Source organism: Sciurus carolinensis, chromosome 1 (genome assembly GCF_902686445.1).
Source record: "Sciurus carolinensis chromosome 1, mSciCar1.2, whole genome shotgun sequence".
In the NCBI taxonomy this organism is placed as follows: domain Eukaryota; kingdom Metazoa; phylum Chordata; class Mammalia; order Rodentia; family Sciuridae; genus Sciurus; species Sciurus carolinensis.
Genome location: NC_062213.1, coordinates 207,099,448 through 207,119,041, shown reverse-complemented (window position 1 = coordinate 207,119,041; position 19,594 = coordinate 207,099,448). Strand labels below are relative to the sequence as shown.

General features: G+C 61.5%; 1 protein-coding gene across 6 annotated transcripts in view; it reads left to right on the top strand.

The window, feature by feature from the left end:
• Prdm16 (PR/SET domain 16) overlaps positions 1-19,594 on the top strand; it is a 320,627-nt gene that overhangs the window by 282,997 nt on the left and 18,036 nt on the right. For 4 of the 6 annotated variants that reach the window (XM_047541018.1, XM_047541035.1, XM_047541011.1 and 1 more), the window contains 5 exons: positions 2,854-3,058; positions 4,523-4,670; positions 5,124-5,277; positions 11,418-12,819; positions 17,165-17,252. In XM_047541018.1, coding sequence (XP_047396974.1) covers positions 2,854-3,058; positions 4,523-4,670; positions 5,124-5,277; positions 11,418-12,819; positions 17,165-17,252 — 1,997 coding nt within the window. The remainder of the gene's footprint in view (positions 1-2,853; positions 3,059-4,522; positions 4,671-5,123; positions 5,278-11,417; positions 12,820-17,164; positions 17,253-19,594) is intronic. The other 2 variants (XM_047541028.1, XM_047541023.1) reach the window with 1 other exon arrangement.

Here is a 19,594-nt window from a genome sequence, read left to right as displayed (position 1 = left end):
CCCTTTTAGCACTTCTTTAAAATGGGGTTTCTGTTGTTGGGGAAGGGAAACAGGTGTGCTCTGTGGGCCAGCCTCCTCTGCCTGCAGGAAGCCGGGAAACGTCCACACCACACATGTGGGTGGCGAGACTCCTCTCTGCCTTCCAGGGGCACACAGGGGTCCGCAGAGGGAGGGGGCTGAGAAGGATGGGGCACCATTTGTCACCATGGCCCCTTGCACTGCCTCCAGCTTGCCCTCAATCCAATGCCTTCAGAACGAGAATCTGGATTTTCATTTAAACCTCTTAAGTCTTTTATTTATTCAGCCGCATGGTTTTCTGTTAGCTTCTGCAGTACTGGGGCTTGAACCCAGAACCTCGTACATGCCAGAGCACCGTGCCACTGAGCTACATCCCTAGCCCCCAACCCCATTTTTATTTTAAATCCAAATTCCAAATCAAAAATGGGAAAATGCGTGAATGGAGCATGGGTGAATGGAGGTGGCATTTCTTCTTGTCTTTGTTTTCAAACCTCAACTTCTGCAATTGATTTTGGGGGGACTAGAAACACACAATAAAAATGTTGACTTAGTCCTGATGCGGGCGGTGCCTTAGGCTATTCAGTGACGAAGCAGGACACGCACAGCACGCCCGGCACTCGGGCTGGTGCGAGGCTCAAATGTATGAATTCCACTAAGCTCTCAGTACAGCGCCTGCCCCTCGGGGTGCCCAGGGACCCTCCAGTGTGAACGTCGCCGTGCACATGATTTTCATAGCAGAAGCCTCCTGGAAAGGTGCTGCACACCGGAATCGTATTTGATTCTTCTTGCAGACCTGGAGGGTGACTCTTCCCTAGAGTGAGTCACCTTTGCCCTCCTCCTCTTCCCCACTCGGTGGGTTCTGTTGGGGTCACCCAAAGGTGAGTCCAGGACCTAGGAGGTCCTGCCCACGTCCAGGAACGCTCCCAAGGTGGCCTTCCTTGCAGATGCTGGGACCGAGGCCTGCGTGCCCGGCGCCCAGCACGGAGGCTGCAGAGCAGTCCCCAAAGACCCAGTGTGGCCCCAGCAGGGCTGTGTGTGCAGTGGACCCGCAGACCCAGAGGTCTCCCTTCATTCTCCCTTTGTGACCTCGACCCCCCAAGCAAGTCCCTTGTTGGCCACAGGCTCAGAAGAGTCAGCAGGGCCAGGATACCTAGCTCCTGGTGACTCTGGATTATCTGAACTAGAAGTGGCATCTGCCAGGTGGTCCCAAACACACGCATGCCCAGGGCCCCTCTAGGCCTGGCAGCCCTTCCTTGTCACCCAAATGTTTGCCCCTTTCCAAAGATGTGACCAGGAGTCACAGTCAGTGGGCAGCACTGGTGACCTGGTAGGCATCACACTGTGGGCTCAGCAGCAGCATCTCAGAGCCCAGAGCTGTGGGCTCCACCTTGGGCACCTGGGACTTGGGTGCTGCTGGGTACCCACTATTAGGGGTGGCAGGTGTAGCCCAGTCCTCTACACTTGGGCTCAGGGGAGCCTCCAGCTAGCAGGAGGTGGCCCTGCCCACGGCCATCGCAATGCCCAGGCTGCAGAGCACCTCACCTCTTCCAGGACTCTGAGATGCCCCTGGTCATAGCAATCTCTCTGGCGGGGGCAGGGGGACCGTCTTCCTTTGTCCCATCTGTCCTGCCTCCTGCCTTGGTACCCCTGAGCTCCAGCCTTTCCAGTCAATGTCCAGGACGCTGCTTGGGCTGGGCACAGGCCCACTCATTAGACGTGCACAGCTGCACCCACACACTCACACACATGCAACCCCGTGACACACACACACACACTCATTTGAACATGTGCACACACGTTCACGCATTCACAATACATGCAGATGCATTGCAAATGTGCACACACAGTGTACACTCAAACATGTACACATGCACCTTAGCATTACCTACTTAACACACAACACAGTCATTGTGCGCACCACAAATGACACACACACATGCATAACCACCAAGACACATGCACACACATAAAGTGTACACACATGTGGACACATAAGGATGCACACAACGTGTACACACCCCAAATGCTAGCACACCTGCACACAGACACATGCAAACTACACATGCAAGCTTGGAAATATGGCAGCACACAAATATCCACACACGTTGCATCACATGTTGCATAGAAACCCACACACACATGTTCACTTGCACACACATGCATGTGAGCACAGATGCACACTCACTAATGTGGGTGCAAATACACAGACATACACACACATTCACATAGATGCACAAACAGCGTACGGGTGTGCCAGGGTTTTCACACTCCTGCAAACACATCCACACGCAGCTGCAAACCCATGCACAAAGTGTAGGCGTGTGTCTGCACACCCGCACTTGAATGCTCGAGCGCTCAGAGCAGGTGTCCTCCCTCCAGTCTGGGTGGCACGCGGGGTTCTGAGCCCTCCAGCAGTGCAGGCAGGGCCGGCAGGAGTGGGCCCAGTCCCTCCCCCGCGGGATGACAGCTCCCGCCTGATTGTTTGGGTTGGCAGCATGGTCAGGATGCTGCTCATAAACTTAGGAATAGCTGCCCCCCTTTTAATTTGTTTGACCTTGATGACAATAATTTATTATATGCACTGGAGCTCTGTCGTCTTTCCCCTGATTCATAAACACAGCCTGGGCCTGGCTTCCTTCTCGCTCAGAGGCAGGGCCTCCTCGCGCCCAGGGTGGCTGCCTGAGAGGTAGCTCCTGTAGCTCGGGTTTCCCATGATGCAGAGCGGGGGCCCCTCAGCCCATCCGGGCTCCATCCCTGTGGTCCCCTGGCTCCAGGGGGCGCAGGGGAGCCCCCGGGCACTCTGGCTCTCCTGCCACCTCCTGTCCTGTCTTGCAGAGGAGCCCACATTCCGCTGTGACGAGTGTGACGAGCTCTTCCCGTGCAAGGTGGACCTGCGGCGCCACAAGAAGTACACCTGCGGCTCTGCAGGGACCGCCTACGAGGGCCTGGGGGAGGGGCTCAAGCCTGAGGGCCTCGGTGGGGGCAGCGACCAGGCCCACGAGTGCAAGGACTGCGAGCGGGCCTTCCCCACCAAGTACAGGTGCGGCTCGGCCGGCCAGCGGCTCTGGGGACAGGCGGGGACCAGGCACCCATCTGGCACAGGGAGGGAACAGAGCAGGGGCAGCGGCAGCCTGGGCCGGAGCCTTGGGTATCGCCTAATTCCCACCGGGAGGGCCCAGCCCCCAGGAAGACCTGCCCACCCCTGCTAAGGAGGCCACTTCCCTGCTGTCCATGGCAGACCCAAGTCGTGGGGACCACCTGGGAAGGGTGAAGACCACAGGCGAGCCTGGGTGGACGTGCTCCCTGCTCAGCACCACTCTTAGAATGAGGCCCCAGTTGAGGCCGGGTTCCCAGCGCCCACTGCCAGGGCTCACGGGGCAGCTCCTGGACTCCTCAGAGAAGGGGCCTTTCAGGGCCCTCTCCTTCCCCAGACCCCAGGCTCTGCTCCCCTCAGTGGCAGCCACCTGTCCAAGAGGGACATCAGAGACGTGGGCAGGCAGAGTGCCAAGCCAGCTGAATGATGGCTGGACACAGCAGGAACAGGCCCACTGGCCCTCCCTGGACCTGAGGTCAGGCAGCATCAGGGCCCTCAGATGGGGCTTTGGGGACCCACGTGGAGTCCCAGGGAAAGGGCGTCCTGGGCTCTGTGGGGAAGCAGGAGGCCCAGTCCTAGCGCTCTAGGGATCCAGCAACTCCGCAGCCGGCCCCTCCGGCCTGGGAGCGCTCCCGCCAGGACCGCCCTGCACAGGGAGCAAGCCCGTCCAGTCACAGGCCCCGGGTGCAGACCGTCCACTCAGGCAACTGAGAAAGAGTGTGGGGGCGAATCCCGCAGAGGCCGCCTCGGAGCGCGGCTAAAGAGGGTCCCTGTTTTCTTTACATAAACACATAAATCACAATTAACAACAGGCAAAAGATACGATCTCCGGGTGCCGGAGGAGCTGGCGTGCCTGATCTAAATGGATGGCTGGGCCCCGTAATTAGCGGGCCGTGATGTATCACTGCTTTGCTCATGAAGATTAACGGATATCCCGGGGCCAGGGGCAGAGGAGGTCCCCCGGGAGGAGGGCCGGAGGCCGCACGCTCAGCTGGGAGGAGCAGGCCCCTCGGAGCAGCTGCTGTCCCCGCCCGGCACGTCACCCTCGCAGACCCTCTGCCGCTGCTCCCGTGTTGGGCCCGGCCAGCGGGCAGCCCAAGGCCACTCTGAGGGGAACCCTGGGTCCCTGCCCACCCCATGCTGGGCTCATGGTGGCACTGAAGCTCATGACTTCTCTCTTTGGCCTTCTGGAATTTCCCAGAAGGGCGTCCAGGGCATGGGGCCTGGGGTCCTGCCCTGCCCCTGGCTGGCTGGGGGTGGCTTGGGATGAAGGACGTAGCTCTGCGTGGATACCAGCTTCCTCCTGAGACGAGGGAAGGCTGTGTGTACCCCTTGGCCCACGGGCGACCCCCAGCGGAGGCGGCGGGAGGGACAGGCAGGGGGCGCCAGTGACCGGAGCCCTGCCCACAGCTTGGAGCAGCACATGATCGTCCACACCGAGGAGCGGGAGTACAAGTGCGACCAGTGTCCCAAGGCCTTCAACTGGAAGTCCAACCTCATCCGCCACCAGATGTCCCATGACAGTGGCAAGCGCTTCGAATGTGAAAACTGCGTGAAGGTAGTGCACGCCCCGCCCTCCTGAGAAACGCCCACGAGGGCAGCAGTGGCCCACCTGAGGTGCCCCAGGGCCGCTGTGGTCCTTCCTCGTTCCCGGGAGGGCGGGAAATCAGAGACCCTATCACACCACTCAGGAGGAACTGGCCAAATCAGAACCCACGTCCTCTCCAGAGCCGCCCTTGTCCTCCTGCCAACCCAGAGGCAGAGGCTGGTGAGGGCGGGCCTCCCTGACTCCAAGCCTTCAGGGTCACGGTGCTTTGCTGAAGTGCTCCCTGCGGGTGTCACGTGCAGCCTCATGGCCGCCATGACCACCGTGTCCTCAGGATTACTGCTCCCCTGTGGCCCCAGCAGCCCAGCTCCGGTAGAAAGGGCAGCACCGGAGAGAGGCAGGGCCGGCCTCCGTGCTGGGGATCTGCGGAGCCTCCCGCGGAGCTGCAGCCCCGTCTCCCCACAGGTGTTCACAGACCCCAGCAACCTGCAGCGGCACATCCGCTCGCAGCACGTCGGCGCCCGGGCACACGCCTGCCCCGACTGCGGCAAGACCTTCGCCACGTCCTCCGGCCTGAAGCAGCACAAGCACATCCACAGCACCGTCAAGCCCTTCATATGTGAGTCCCCCTCCCATGCCGCAGGGTCAGCCCGCCCTCCCCCCGCTCCCCGGGGCAGAAAGGCCTCACGGCCGGTCCTGGGGCCCTGCCTGTGAGCCGGGTGCCACCAGGATAGCCGCGCTGGCCAGCTGCTCCACCTGCCCCCCCCCCCCGTCCCCCTGCGTTTCCTCACAGTGGCTGGAGGTGGTGGGGTGGCCAGGCCTGGTCCCCTCGGGGTGCTCTGCTCATGACACCCCGGCTGAGCTACAGAGCACAGCTGGAGGGTCGCGCCTGCTCCCAGGGCCCGTCCTGCTGTCCTCAGGCTCATGTGATCCTGCAAGGAGACCAGGTGACAGGCGTCAGCCCGGCACAGCAGCACAGGGCTGGAGCCTCGGGGAGGCCAGGCTCGCACTGGGGTGGGCCCTGCCCCAGCACCTCTGTTGGGAGGCACCAGGCAGGGCCATGAGGAGAGCAGGTGCCCGCAGAGGCGGCTCAGGATAGGGGGAAGGGTCAGGTCACCAGGGACGGGTCCCCAGAGGCTTCTGAGTTCAGCTCAGAAGGGTCACGTCATTGCCATAGCCTGCCAAGTCCTGTGCCTTGTGCCGTCGGCACACACGCGGGCACACTTCCTGCTGCTGTCTCACCTGCATGCCTCGTGCAGAACCATCTCACGTACACAGGCATATGCATCCCGAAGCCAAGTTGTCTCACACGCACAGGTACCGAGTGCCAAGTCATCTCACACACACAGGTACTGAGTGCCAAGTCATCTCACACACAGGTACCGAGTGCCAAGTCATCTCACACACACAGGTACCGAGTGCCAAGTCATCTCACACACAGGTACCGAGTGCCAAGTCATCTCACACACATAGGTACCGAGTGCCAAGTCATCTCACACACACACACACAGGTACCGAGTGCCAAGTCATCTCACACACAGGTACCGAGTGCCAAGTCATCTCACACACACAGGTACCGAGTGCCAAGTCATCTCACACACAGGTACCGAGTGCCAAGTCATCTCACACACATAGGTACCGAGTGCCAAGTCATCTCACACACACACACACAGGTACCGAGTGCCAAGTCACCTCACACACACAGGTACCGAGTGCCAAGTCATCTCACACACACACACACAGGTACCGAGTGCCAAGTCATCTCACACACACAGGTACCGAGTGCCAAGTCACCTCACACACACAGGTACCGAGTGCCAAGTCATCTCACACACACAGGTACCGAGTGCCAAGTCATCTCACACACACAGGTACCGAGTGCCAAGTCATCTCACACACACAGGTACCGAGTGCCAAGTCATCTCACACACATAGGTACCGAGTGCCAAGTCATCTCACACACACACACACAGGTACCGAGATCCAAGTCATCTCACACACACACACACAGGTACCGAGTGCCAAGTCATCTCACACACATAGGTACCGAGTGCCAAGTCATCTCACACACACACACACAGGTACCGAGTGCCAAGTCATCTCACACACACAGGTACCGAGTGCCAAGTCATCTCACACACACAGGTACCGAGTGCCAAGTCATCTCACACACACACACAGGTACCGAGTGTTAAGTCACCTCACACACACAGGTACCGAGTGCCAAGTCATCTCACACACACAGGTACCGAGTGCCAAGTCATCTCACACACACACACAGGTACCGAGTGTTAAGTCACCTCACACACACAGGTACCGAGTGCCAAGTCACCTCACACACACAGGTACCGAGATCCAAGTCATCTCACACACACACACACAGGTACCGAGTGCCAAGTCATCTCACACACACACACACAGGTACCGAGTGCCAAGTCATCTCACACACACAGGTACCGAGTGCCAAGTCATCTCACACACAGGTACCGAGTGCCAAGTCATCTCACACACACAGGTACCGAGTGCCAAGTCATCTCACACACACACACACAGGTACCGAGTGCCAAGTCATCTCACACACACACACACAGGTACCGAGTGCCAAGTCACCTCACACACACAGGTACCGAGATCCAAGTCATCTCACACACACACACACACAGGTACCGAGTGCCAAGTCATCTCACACACACAGGTACCGAGTGCCAAGTCACCTCACACACACAGGTACCGAGTGCCAAGTCATCTCACACACACACACACACAGGTACCGAGTGCCAAGTCATCTCACACACACAGGTACCGAGTGCCAAGTCATCTCACACACAGGTACCGAGTGCCAAGTCATTTCACACACACAGGTACCGAGTGCCAAGTCATCTCACACACACACACACAGGTACCGAGTGCCAAGTCACCTCACACACACAGGTACCGAGATCCAAGTCATCTCACACACACACACACAGGTACCGAGTGCCAAGTCATCTCACACACACAGGTACCGAGTGCCAAGTCACCTCACACACACAGGTACCGAGTGCCAAGTCATCTCACACACACACACACAGGTACCGAGTGCCAAGTCATCTCACACACACAGGTACCGAGTGCCAAGTCATCTCACACACAGGTACCGAGTGCCAAGTCATCTCACACACACAGGTACCGAGTGCCAAGTCATCTCACACACACACACACAGGTACCGAGTGCCAAGTCATCTCACACACACACACACAGGTACCGAGTGCCAAGTCACCTCACACACACAGGTACCGAGATCCAAGTCATCTCACACACACACACACAGGTACCGAGTGCCAAGTCATCTCACACACACACACACAGGTACCGAGTGCCAAGTCACCTCACACACACAGGTACCGAGTGCCAAGTCATCTCACACACACACACACAGATACCGAGTGCCGTGTCATCTCACACACACAGGTACTGATGCCAAGTCATCTCACACACACAGGTACTGATGCCAAGTCATCTCACACACACACAGGTACTGAGTGCCAAGTCATCTGACACACGTGCTCCTCATGCGGTCCTCTCACCCGTGGACACCGGTCAGGCTGAGTCCTCCCAGGCAACCTCTGGCCAGCCGTCTGCCAGCCCCTTGCTCAGCCACACTCCCCACTCTTTACCAAAATGCTGCAGGTCGGGGCCTAGTGACCGAGGCAGAGAGCCAGGCCCCGCTCCGTGACACCCACCGTGGCCGTGTGTGTGCCTGTGTTCGGGGATGACTCGGGGTGCTGAAGCAGGCCTGGCCGGGGGAAAATGCCACGTGGGTTTAGCACGCGGTCCTTCTGGGTGTCAAACAAGCTTTTTAAGGTCCCGCTGGGCCATGTGAATGGCATGGTTCAGGACCCACAGCACGCTGGGCGGGCGGAGGCTGCGGTTCCCTGCGCGGCACAGGCTGCCTGCAGGGTGGACCTGTCACCTCGCCGATGTCCGGCTCGCCCTGTGCTCTGGCTCCCAGCAGAGGTGGTCTAGCTAGACCGCCCCTGCTTCCCGCAGCCCGCGGGCGGCGCACCTAGGAGCTCAGCTCGTCAAGGGGCTGCAGGCCTGGAGGGGAACCACGGAGAAGTAGGGGAGTCCGGGTGGGTCACCAGGAGGACACACGGGGCACAGGCGCTGACCACACAGACTGTGTCCTCCCTCTGGGTGGCACCTGTGTGCATGCCCCCAGCAAGCCACACCTAACGCCTGCAAGCCCCCAGGCTGCACGTCCCTGGCTGAGCTCACGGATTGAGGTGACGTCTCTCCCTCGGGGAGCTGGAGTGTTCCCGTGTGCCCGTGTGTGTGCGTGAAGGCGGGGGCAGAGGAGGCAAGGAGGAGCATGGAAGTGGGTGCTCCTCACGGGCGCTTTCCAGAGGAACATCCTGGGAATGAGTGGGCACCTGTGTGGGCACGCGCGCTCGTGTGGGCTTGTGAGTGGTCACGGGGAGGGGGTGGGGGTGACTGTGTGTGAGTGTGCGTCCACACCTGGCCGACAAGGGAAAGGCGCTGCTGACCAGGACTCGCACTGCCCAGGACCCCTGCCCTTTCTGGCAGGTCAGTCAGGCATCGGTCCCCATGTCCAGGACGCTGTGGCTGCCAGGCCTTTCTCTGCCCTGTGGCAGCCGCCTCCCTTGTGAGCTGAGCCCACGGTCAGCCATCCCGCATCCGGGACCCGCCCCTCCTGGGGCTGGGCCTCCCGGGCTTGTGTGCAGCACCCCCACCACCGCAGGCCCCGTCGTGTGAGCCGCAGGTGGGAACCAAGAGTGGGAAGCAGGGGTCCCTGCGCCAGGCCCGGCGCTGGCCAGAGGCCTTCCATGGCTGCCCTGGGCTGGAGCCTGGTTAGAAGCCTGTTGGCAAGCTGGGGGTGGCACAGCTCTCCCCACCCCACTCTGGGGGTGCAGTAGGCTGGGGGGCCTGGTGTCTGGCCCGCCGGGCCTGCGCTGAGATCCGCCTCCTCCCTGAGGGCCCGGCGGGGTCTGGGTACTCGCGGCCTATCCTGCAGGGAGGCGCCTCTCCCAGAAAGGGCAGACTTGATAAAACGAGGCAAAGTGTGTCCCTTCAGCCCAGAAACACCCTCCCTGCCGACAGTCAGGAAGGAGCGCAGTTAACCCCACAGAAGGCGCGGCTACAGAGCCCGGCAGTCTCGGGGAAAGACGCCCTTCTAGAGTCCCGTGAGACCAGGCAGCCCGGGACTCGTGGAGAGTGAGGCGCAGGCTGGAGTCGGTCTCCCCAGACGTGCTGAGGAAGCAAGCCGTCCCGAGAGACGGGGGGCTGCACGCGCTCCCCCTTTCTTGTTAGAAAGGCAAGGGGAAGACAAGCCGGTGCTTCACTGACCCCAGCACACGGGCCCCAGGGCTGACCACCCAGGGCCCCCATCCTGAGTCCCTGTGGGGAAGTGAAGAAGAGGCAGAGCCATCAGCCAGAGGGCCACACTGCCCCTGCCCTCCAGGGTGGGGGTCCGGGTGGCAGGACTCACTTTGCCCAAAGTGGACCCAGCTCCTCTCTGCAGGGCCCCAGACTGGCTCTCACCTCCCACCCACCCCACCCTCAGCACCCCAATGGCTGCCAGGTACCTGGAGCCTGCTCTCGAAGCCTGACCCCAGCCAGGGCTCCTGTGACCCCAGGAACAGTCGTGTCACCTGAGGCCCCCTCCATTAGGATGCAGGGGCAGAGCCGGGGACAGGAAGCCGGGAGGAGGGAGGAAGTGAGGGACCCGCGAGCCTCTAGGGAGGAGGAGACCTATCTGAGGGGCCGCAGTTTGCTCTCACCCTGTGGGAACAGCTGTGGCTGGAGCAGTGAGGGAGCTGGGCTGGCGTGCAGCCTGCACCCCTGTGGCAGCCATGGAGTCCAGCCCTGCCACGCACCCTTGCCCAGGCCTGGGGCCGGCGTGCCCTGCCGACGCTTTCCAGAGAGCCTGCCTCCGTGGGACAGTGCTCAGGGGCAGGAGGGTGCAGCGTGGGGCTCCCCACCTCCCACCACGGAAGGCTGAGGCAGGGTGGGATCTCTCCTCGGCCAGAGACCCAGGGGACAGCACAGTGGTCATCAGAGACCAGCCCCAGGGTGGGACACCTGTGCACACACAGCACACGCACTTGTACAGGCACATCTTCTCTACAGCACACACACAGACACGTGTGAGCACACACTGTGCACACACACGAGACACGGCGTGTCACACATGCCCAGTGCACCATGTGTGTGTACACATGTAAACACACACGCACGCCCCCACAATGTGTCACACACGCCCAGTGCACCATATGTGTGCACAGACACATGTGACCACATGCTCTCCACACACATGGGCATGACGTGTTACACATGTCCAATGCACACACATGTGTGCACACCCTGCACACATGCAGAGACTGCACATGCACATACACCCACACAACATACGCCCACATGCCCAGTACACCATACGTGTGCACAGACATGTGTGAGCACATGCTCTGCACACACACGAGACATGACATGTCACACACACCCAGTGCACCATATATGTGTACAGTCACGTGAACACATGCTCCACACACACACGAGACATGACGTGTCACTCATGCCTAGTGCACCCTACGTGTGTGCAGACACGTGTGAGCACATGCTCTGCACACACTCAGGGCAGGACATGTCACAGGCCGAGTGCACCATATGTGTGTGCACACCCCGCAGGACTGCCGCCCACCCCCGGGGCTGCCGGTCCCCGTCATTTCATACGTGTGTCTTGCCTTCTGCTGACGTTCCAGGTGAGGTCTGCCACAAGTCCTACACGCAGTTCTCCAACCTGTGCCGGCACAAGCGCATGCACGCGGACTGCCGCACGCAGATCAAGTGCAAGGACTGCGGGCAGATGTTCAGCACTACCTCCTCCCTCAACAAGCACCGGCGCTTCTGCGAGGGCAAGAACCATTACACGCCGGGCGGCCTCTTCGCCCCCGGCCTGCCCTTGACCCCCAGCCCCATGATGGACAAGGCAAAGCCCTCCCCCAGCCTCAACCACACCGGCCTGGGCTTCAACGAGTACTTCCCCTCCAGGCCCCACCCCGGGGGCCTGCCCTTCTCCACAGGCCCCCCGGCCTTCCCCGCACTCACGCCCGGCTTCCCGGGCATCTTCCCCCCATCCCTGTACCCCCGGCCACCTCTGCTACCTCCCACGCCGTTGCTCAAGAGCCCCCTGAACCACACGCAGGACGCCAAGCTCCCCAGCCCCCTGGGGAACCCAGCCCTGCCCCTCATCTCCGCGGTCAGCAACAGCGGCCAGGGTGCCACGGCAGCCACGGGGCCGGAGGAGAAGTTGGAGAGCCGCCTGGAGGACGCGTACGTGGAGAAGCTCAAGACCAGGAGCCCCGACATGTCTGACGGCAGCGACTTCGAGGACATCAACACCACCACGGGGACCGACCTGGACACCACGACGGGGACGGGCTCGGACCTGGACAGCGACGTGGACAGTGACCGCGACAAGGGCAAGGACAAGGGCAAGCCGGAGTTTGGGGGTGGCACGGCGCCCGCAGGGTCGGTCCCCAGCGGGGCCGAGGTGCCTGTCTTCTACTCCCCGCACTCCTTCTTCCCGCCGCCCGAGGAGCAGCTGCTAACTGCCTCGGGCGCTGCCGGCGACTCCATCAAGGCCATCGCGTCCATTGCGGAGAAGTACTTCGGCCCGGGCTTCATGGGCATGCAGGAGAAGAAGCTGGGCACGCTGCCCTACCACTCGGTGTTCCCCTTCCAGTTCCTACCCGACTTCCCCCACTCCCTCTGCCCCTTCACGGGCCGCGCCCTGGCCCACAACCTGCTGGTCAAGGCCGAGCCAAAGTCGCCCCGGGACGCCCTCAAGGTGGGCGGCCCCAGTGCCGAGTGCCCCTTCGACCTCACCACCAAACCAAAAGAGGCGAAGCCCATCCTGCCCGCACCCAAGGTGCCCCCGGCGCCCGCGTCCGGTGAGGAGCAGCCGCTGGACCTGAGCATCGGCAGCCGGGCCCGCGCCAGCCAGAACGGAGGAGGCCGGGAGCCCCGGAAGAACCACGTCTACGGGGAGCGGAAGCCCGGGGCCGGCGAGGGGCTGCCCAGGGTGTGCCCAGCTCAGCTGCCCCAGCAGCCCTCCCTGCACTATGCCAAGCCCTCGCCCTTCTTCATGGACCCCATTTACAGGTATCCGTAAGCTCCACCCTCACCCTCTCCCCAGAGCCCAGGCCGTCGGGGCGGGCCGGCCGGCTGGAGCTCTGCCTCTGTGGGCTTGTGGGGTGCCTCGGCTCCGGGGCTCCAGACCCCTTGGGAGGGGTATCTGGCCTGGCCACTCCAAGGGTTGGTGGGCCGGGTGGGGTCTGCTGGACATGTGCAGCTCCCTCGCACTGAGCGTAACTCAGACTTCCTCTGCCCTGCCTTGAGTATCGCCATCATCAGCGTCCACACCTTCCTTCCGTGTCCAGCTGTCTTTCCTAGGCCAAATCTCTGCTGCCAAAAAAGGCCTACATGGCTCTGAGCCTTGTCCACCTCCCTGAGGTTCTGCATCCCCCAGTCTGCCCCTGTGGTCCCACCCCACCCTGAAGCCACACGAGGGGGCCTTCTGGTGGCCCAGGAAAAAGCACAGAGGGAGCTGTTGGTCCCCAGCAGGGAGGAGGGGAAGGGTCAGGGAGTTCGGGAGGATCTGCAAGATGTCTGAGTCCCATCTTCCGGATGTCCTCCCAGCTAGTGGCCAGCTGAGTCCTGCTCCCCAGCTCCCTAGGAGAGGAACACATGGGCGAGCAGGACCCAGTTCCACGGCGGGTTCCTGCCCTGCCACCCTGCGTGCCCTCCTGGCCCTGAAAGGGAGATGCAGGGGGCCCTGAGCAGAGGTCGGGCCCTGGGCTGGCCTGTGCCTCTGAGGCACATGCACTAAGACTTGCAGGGAGACAGCACCCTTCCAAAGGCAGCGGCTACTGGCCCGCGGGTCAGCCCTGTTGTGGGAACAGAGGGACAGGCCACTCTTGGGCAAGGAGGTCTCACCTGCTGTGCTCTGAGTTGTAGGAAGACAAAGATGAGAAAAAATGATGCCAGGGTGAGGTGGCCAGAGAGCTGCCTGCCCTCAGGGCCTTGGGCTGGTCTCGCTTCTCTGCTGGGGAACGCCCGTGTGCCCACAGCACCCTCTGGGGGCCCAGACCCTCTCCCCACCCGACCAAGCAGCCTGTGTCTGGGGCAGCTCCTACCTGCTGCAGGGCACCCACGTTCCCACGCAGGAAACAGGAAAAGCGCCCTCGGGGTCTTAGAGAAGGCCTGTCCACAGGCTGCGTGGGACCAGCCCAAGGGTTGGCAGAGGGTCAGCAGCCCTGCTTCCAGGGCCCAGTGTGGCCAGCTCCCGGCCAAGGAAGCACTTGCCAGTTGAAACAAGGGTCTCGGGACGCCGGGGATGCCCATCCTCTGCCCGGTGCCTCCTTTCTCTAGGGTGTCCTGGCTGTCAGGGAGGCCGGGGTGGCACCTGCCATGATGGTTACATTGGCCACGTGGGCAAGGATATACAAAGGGCCTCAACCTTAGAAAAGAAGAAAATAAGTAAAATTGAATCAAACAGGGTCCCAGGAATTACAGACCACGGTGGCCAACTGCCACCTTGATGTGCATGGGACCCAGGTGAGTGACGAGACCAGCCGTTGGAGCACTCTGGTGAGACCCCAGGCGGGAGCAGCGGGGCTGTGGCAATCTGCCTGAGCTTCCCCTGGCCTCTCACTCCGTCCTTGGCCCTTCCCCTCCAGACACCTGCTCCCTCCACACCACTGGTTTAGGGCTTAGGGCGCGGGCTCCAGGGAAGCCGCAGGGCCACGGGCAGCCTGGAAGGTGGAACAGTGTACACACACAATTCCATATGCGCACGCTCACGTGTACACACATACACATACACTCACGCTCTCAGTTCACGCTCACCAGCCATACATGTACACACACACACATACACTCACACATGGATGCACATGGTCACACACTCACACACTCACACACCTCCATGCTCACACACTAACACACTCAATGGCACATTTACACACCCCCCACCCGCAAGGGCTCCTGGCAGAGCTGCTGAGACTGGCCATTAGGGTCCAGTGGCTGCTCAAGGGGCTGCCTGGAGAGACTTTGAAGGCAGAAGGCAGGAAGGAGGTTGTTCCCTGGGGAACGCCAGCCAGTGCCTGCGCCTGGGTCCCCTCCAGTCTGCCCCCAGGTACGATCGTGGTGAATGTGTGGCGTGTGAACCCCAGAGACCAGCTGCTATGAGCACACTGGTTTGGGGAGAGGTCCCTCAGCATCCTGGCCCCCTGTGCTTCTGGGTCCCCAGGACAACACCAGCAAAACTCCCAAGCTTCCCCTGGCCATCCCCCATGCGTGACCAACAGTCCTCCACCCCTGGCCAGAGGAACATAAATGTCCTCCCTGGCCACTGGCCCTCCAGCCCTCCTGCCTCTGCCGCTGAGCAGCGGCTGCATCCTTCAGGTTGGGCTGTGTGCCCGTGGGACACACCCATAGCACTTGGTTGCTCGCAGGTTCACCATAGTTGGCAGGGGTCTGCTGGCCGTGGTCATTCTGGAGCCAGGCCGTGGGGACACCATGCGACACAAGGTCAGGGAAAGGCAGAAGAAAGCGGCATCTGGGTTTACTAGGCAGGGCGTCAGCCCTTTGGAGGGCACGGAGCCGCCCCTCTGCCCTTGGGCTGAAGGTCAGAGAGAAGAGCCCGCGCGTCCTGATAGCCTGTCCCTTCCAGCAAGCCCTTCCCCTCCCAGTCCCATCCTCTGCTGACACACCCACCCAGTGCACCTGGTCGCAAGGCTGGTGAGGGTCCCCAGGCAGACCCTACCAGCCTGCCTCTCCTGGGAGGCCAGGGCCTTGCCGTCTACCCCGCCCCTGGAGAGGCATCTCCCAGCCTTCTTGAGGTCTCAGTTCTCTCTCTCCAGGGCCCTCCTCTCCTGGTGGGGACGCCTGTGCCGGGGATCTGCCCAGGGCTGGCTGTGCTGTCTTCTCTCTGCTCTGCTGTCACCTGGCCTGGCCTGGCCTGCGCTTGTCCACTGGGGGACGAGCAGCATAGGCTGCCCTTGGTAGAGCTGGAGTGGAGGCCAGGGCCCAGGGTGGGTGCCACAGGTGAATCAGGAACGGCTCCTCCCAGGTGTCTTTAGAGGCGCCTGTGGCAGGCCAGGTTTGCCACAGGTGAATCAGGAATGGCTCCTCCCAGGTGTCTTTGGAGGCGCCTGTGGCAGGCCAGGTTTGCCACGAGTGAATCAGGAATGGCTCCTCCCAGGTGTCTTTAGAGGCACCTGTGGCAGGCCAGGTTTGCCACAGGTGAATCAGGAATGGCTCCTCCCAGGTGTCTTTGGAGGCGCCTGTGGCAGGCCAGGTTTGCCACAGGTGAATCAGGAACGGCTCCTCCCAGGTGTCTTTGGAGGCGCCTGTGGCAGGCCAGGTTTGCCACGAGTGAATCAGGAATGGCTCCTCCCAGGTGTCTTTAGAGGCGCCTGTGGCAGGCCAGGTTTGCCACAGGTGAATCAGGAACGGCTCCTCCCAGGTGTCTTTGGAGGCGCCTGTGGCAGGCCAGGTTTGCCACGAGTGAATCAGGAACGGCTCCTCCCAGGTGTCTTTAGAGGCGCCTGTGGCAGGCCAGGTTTGCCACAGGTGAATCAGGAATGGCTCCTCCCAGGTGTCTTTAGAGGCGCCTGTGGCAGGCCAGGTTTGGCCAAAACACTGCAGTAAGGCTCACCACGGCCCCCACGGTTGAGCAGAGGTAAGGGCAGCCTACTTCTGGGAATCCTCAGGCTAAAGGAGGAGCCGCAGTGGCCACCATGACCACCAGGTCAATCAGGATGTTTGCTTGAGAGACTGTCACCAGCCTTTGGAGAAGATTCTAGAATTGCAATCTCCAGCAGCCGTCTAGGCTAGATCCCTGCCTGGCTGATGAACTTCCTCAGGACAAAAAGTGACCATGTTCATCAGCTAAAAATGGGCAGGGCACCCTGTGTCAACGTCCAGCCAGGAGAGGGAAGCTGGGGTGTAGGCCCTGAGCCTCCAAGAATGAGCCATACTGTGCTGTGGATGTGCTCAGAGCCTGGACAGGGCAGTCTCCCCACACAGCCTGGCCAGCCAGTGGACAGGGCTGGTGCCCACAGCCAGTGGGTAGGGAATTGGTGCCAATGACCAGTGGGCAGGAGACTGGCACTCGTGGCCTTCAGAGAAGTTTCTGGCCCCAGCACTAAGCCCCCATGACATGCCCGAGAGCTGGCAGCTGAGGTCGTTTGGGGTGACCTGGAGGAACTTGAAGGTGACGGGAAGCATGGGAGGGAATGGAGTGAGTGTTGGGTAGGTGGTGGGCTGGGGCTGCAGGCAGGTGAGCAGGCGGGCAGATTCCCACTGCCCCAAAGCCCACCAAGAAGGCCGTGAGAGCTGGCGGAGGCTGTGGGAGGCCCACACAGTGACCAGCAGGGCACAGGCCAGCTTCTGCAGAGCAGGTGGCTCAGGGGGGCACGTAACCCTCTGTGTTGCTGTCCAGCAGGGTAGAAAAGCGGAAGGTGACGGACCCCGTGGGCGTCCTGAAGGAGAAGTACCTGAGGCCATCCCCACTGCTGTTCCACCCCCAGGTAAAACCCAGACGGACGGGCGGGCAGGCTCCGGGCCACCATCCTCATCCACCAAAGGCAGGGGGTATCCTGAAGGGCTGGAGAGGATGAGGAAGGGTCCTCACAGTGCAGACCAGCGGGTCTCTTCAGGCTGTCACTCCAGGGGTCATGAGCTCAGTGCACGCTGGCAGGGTGGAGCCCAGAGTTCTGGACAGAGGGGAATAGACTGGAGCTGCCCAGGTGGCACGGGGTGGAAGCTGGTCTTCCTGGGATGGCACCCGAGCGGGAGGGCACGGGATGGCTGCATGCAGAGGGGCAGGAGGGTGCCTCCCCAAGAGCAGAGGCCCCAGCAGTCCTCAGGCAGCTGGGCAGGGGTCTGGAAAGCGGCCCCGCAGAGTGCTGAAGCCTGGACCCTGGGCACAGCCCCGCCAGCCTCTAGGCCCTCCTGCCTGTCCTCCTGGCCCTGTCCTTCTTGCGGAGGCACAGCTTTGGGCAGTCTCCCCACGTCTCACAGGCTGCTTCCAGCTGTCCCCCTTGTAAGGGGCCAGCCCCCTCCTCAGAGCTGCTGGCCACTGCCCCCCGGACTCCCCCACCACCCAGAGCGTCCACATGGGCATTGTCTCTCTGCCTTTCCCGCCTGGACAGCCCCCAGCCTGTGGAATCTGCGCCCTGGTCGAGTTCACAGCTAAACTTAGCGCCTCCCATTGTTCTGCTGGCCCCGAGTTTGGCCAACGACTTCCCCTGATTTATCCTGGGCAGGCTGGAAGGAGCAGACCGACCGGCAGGCACATCCTGTGTGTGTGTTTGTGTGGGGATCGCCGCTGGGAGTATCTACAGGGCACAGCATGCTGGGCAGGCAGACCCACCCAGACCCCAGGAAGAGAGGCCCGGCGGGGGCCCGGCTGCCCATTGTCCCTCCTGCCCACCCCCATGGGCCCCTGTGTCCCAAAGCCAGGAGGAAGGGGCAGGGGAGAGATGACTAATTAAATGGTCTGTGGTTGGGCTGCCACCCAGGGAGAAAGCTTGGTAGCTACTGGTCTCTACCAAGCGCAAGAGGTCACACTGCACCTGCCTGTGCTGTTTAGGGGCTCAGAAGACCCCTCTGCCTCTGAGGCCCACGTGCAGGTGTGCAGCCCCGGGTGCACAGGGCCAGGTCCTACACGGGCAGCCCCTCACCTCCTCTGGGGGTCCTGGGGAGTCTCTCAGTGGCTGAGAGTCAGGGTGTTCTGCCAGGGCTTCAGGCTGCCTTGGGGCCCAGGCCATAGAGGGGCCCGAGAAGGCTGGTCAAGTGGCCGAGAAACCAGGCGGCCTCCATCTGTGGTTCAGTGGGGACAGGCTGAAAGCATCCCGTGTCTTCACGAGGGCTGGTGCCTGCCCCATTTTGACAGTGCGAAGCTGGGATCCCTGTGGCCTTGGCTGAGCTGACCAGGCCCAAAGTAGCCTCAGGGTGAAGCCCCAGGCACAATCTCCATCCATCAGCTGCTTTCTCCATGGTTTCTTGGAACCAGTTGGTTGTTCCCCGAATGCCAACGTGTCTCCAGCCCTGGAGCATGTAGCCCTGGTGCACAGCCCTCTGTTCCCTGCCAGCAGGGCCCTGAGTAAGCACCTGGTAAACAGCACCCTGGAAGGTGTGTGCTGGGCACTTGGACCAGGGCCTGAGGGGCAGAGTGCTGGTGCTGGCTGAAGGCGCCCCCAGCTGTGTGGCGTGATGGTCTGTTCGCCCAGGGAAAGCCGGGAGAGAGGCTGTGCTATATTAAGCAAGCACCTCCTCATCCACCCACGTCCCCCTGTGGGTGCTGGCCACCAGGGCCAGTCTCTCCCAGTGGTCACTGCACTTTGAGACCAGGGGCTACTCCTTCCCTCTCTTTCTCCATCCACACCCCTGCCCTCCTTCACCACCCTCACCAGTGCCTTCTCTGCAACCTCTGAGCAGAATGGGCTCCTGAGGGTTTGTTGAACAGGGGTCTGTGGAGGTTCTGCAGGACCCACCTCCCAGGGCCTGCTGACTGCTGCTGGAGCCAAGGCATTACTTCCTGAGTCCACTCCTTAAACTGGGGGCTTTGGCTTGATGAAGCGCCTCCTTCCTGTGGGCCCCTGCACCCCGCTTCCCCTAGTGCCCACAGAAGAGCTGGGAGAAGCAGCACTGAGACCTGAGCAGCTCTGTCGGCCCCTCGCCTCCCCTGTAGCACAGTCTGGGGTTTGATGAGAACTCTGCCCAGCAGGTGGGAATGACCAATCCTATGCCTCCCTTCTTATTGAGCAGGCCCTTGACATCGCCGGGGAGCAGAGACCGTGACTTTGCCTGTATCAACTTGGCCTACGTTGTGTGACTTTTGGCACTATTGTTTTGAAAACGGTTCTCA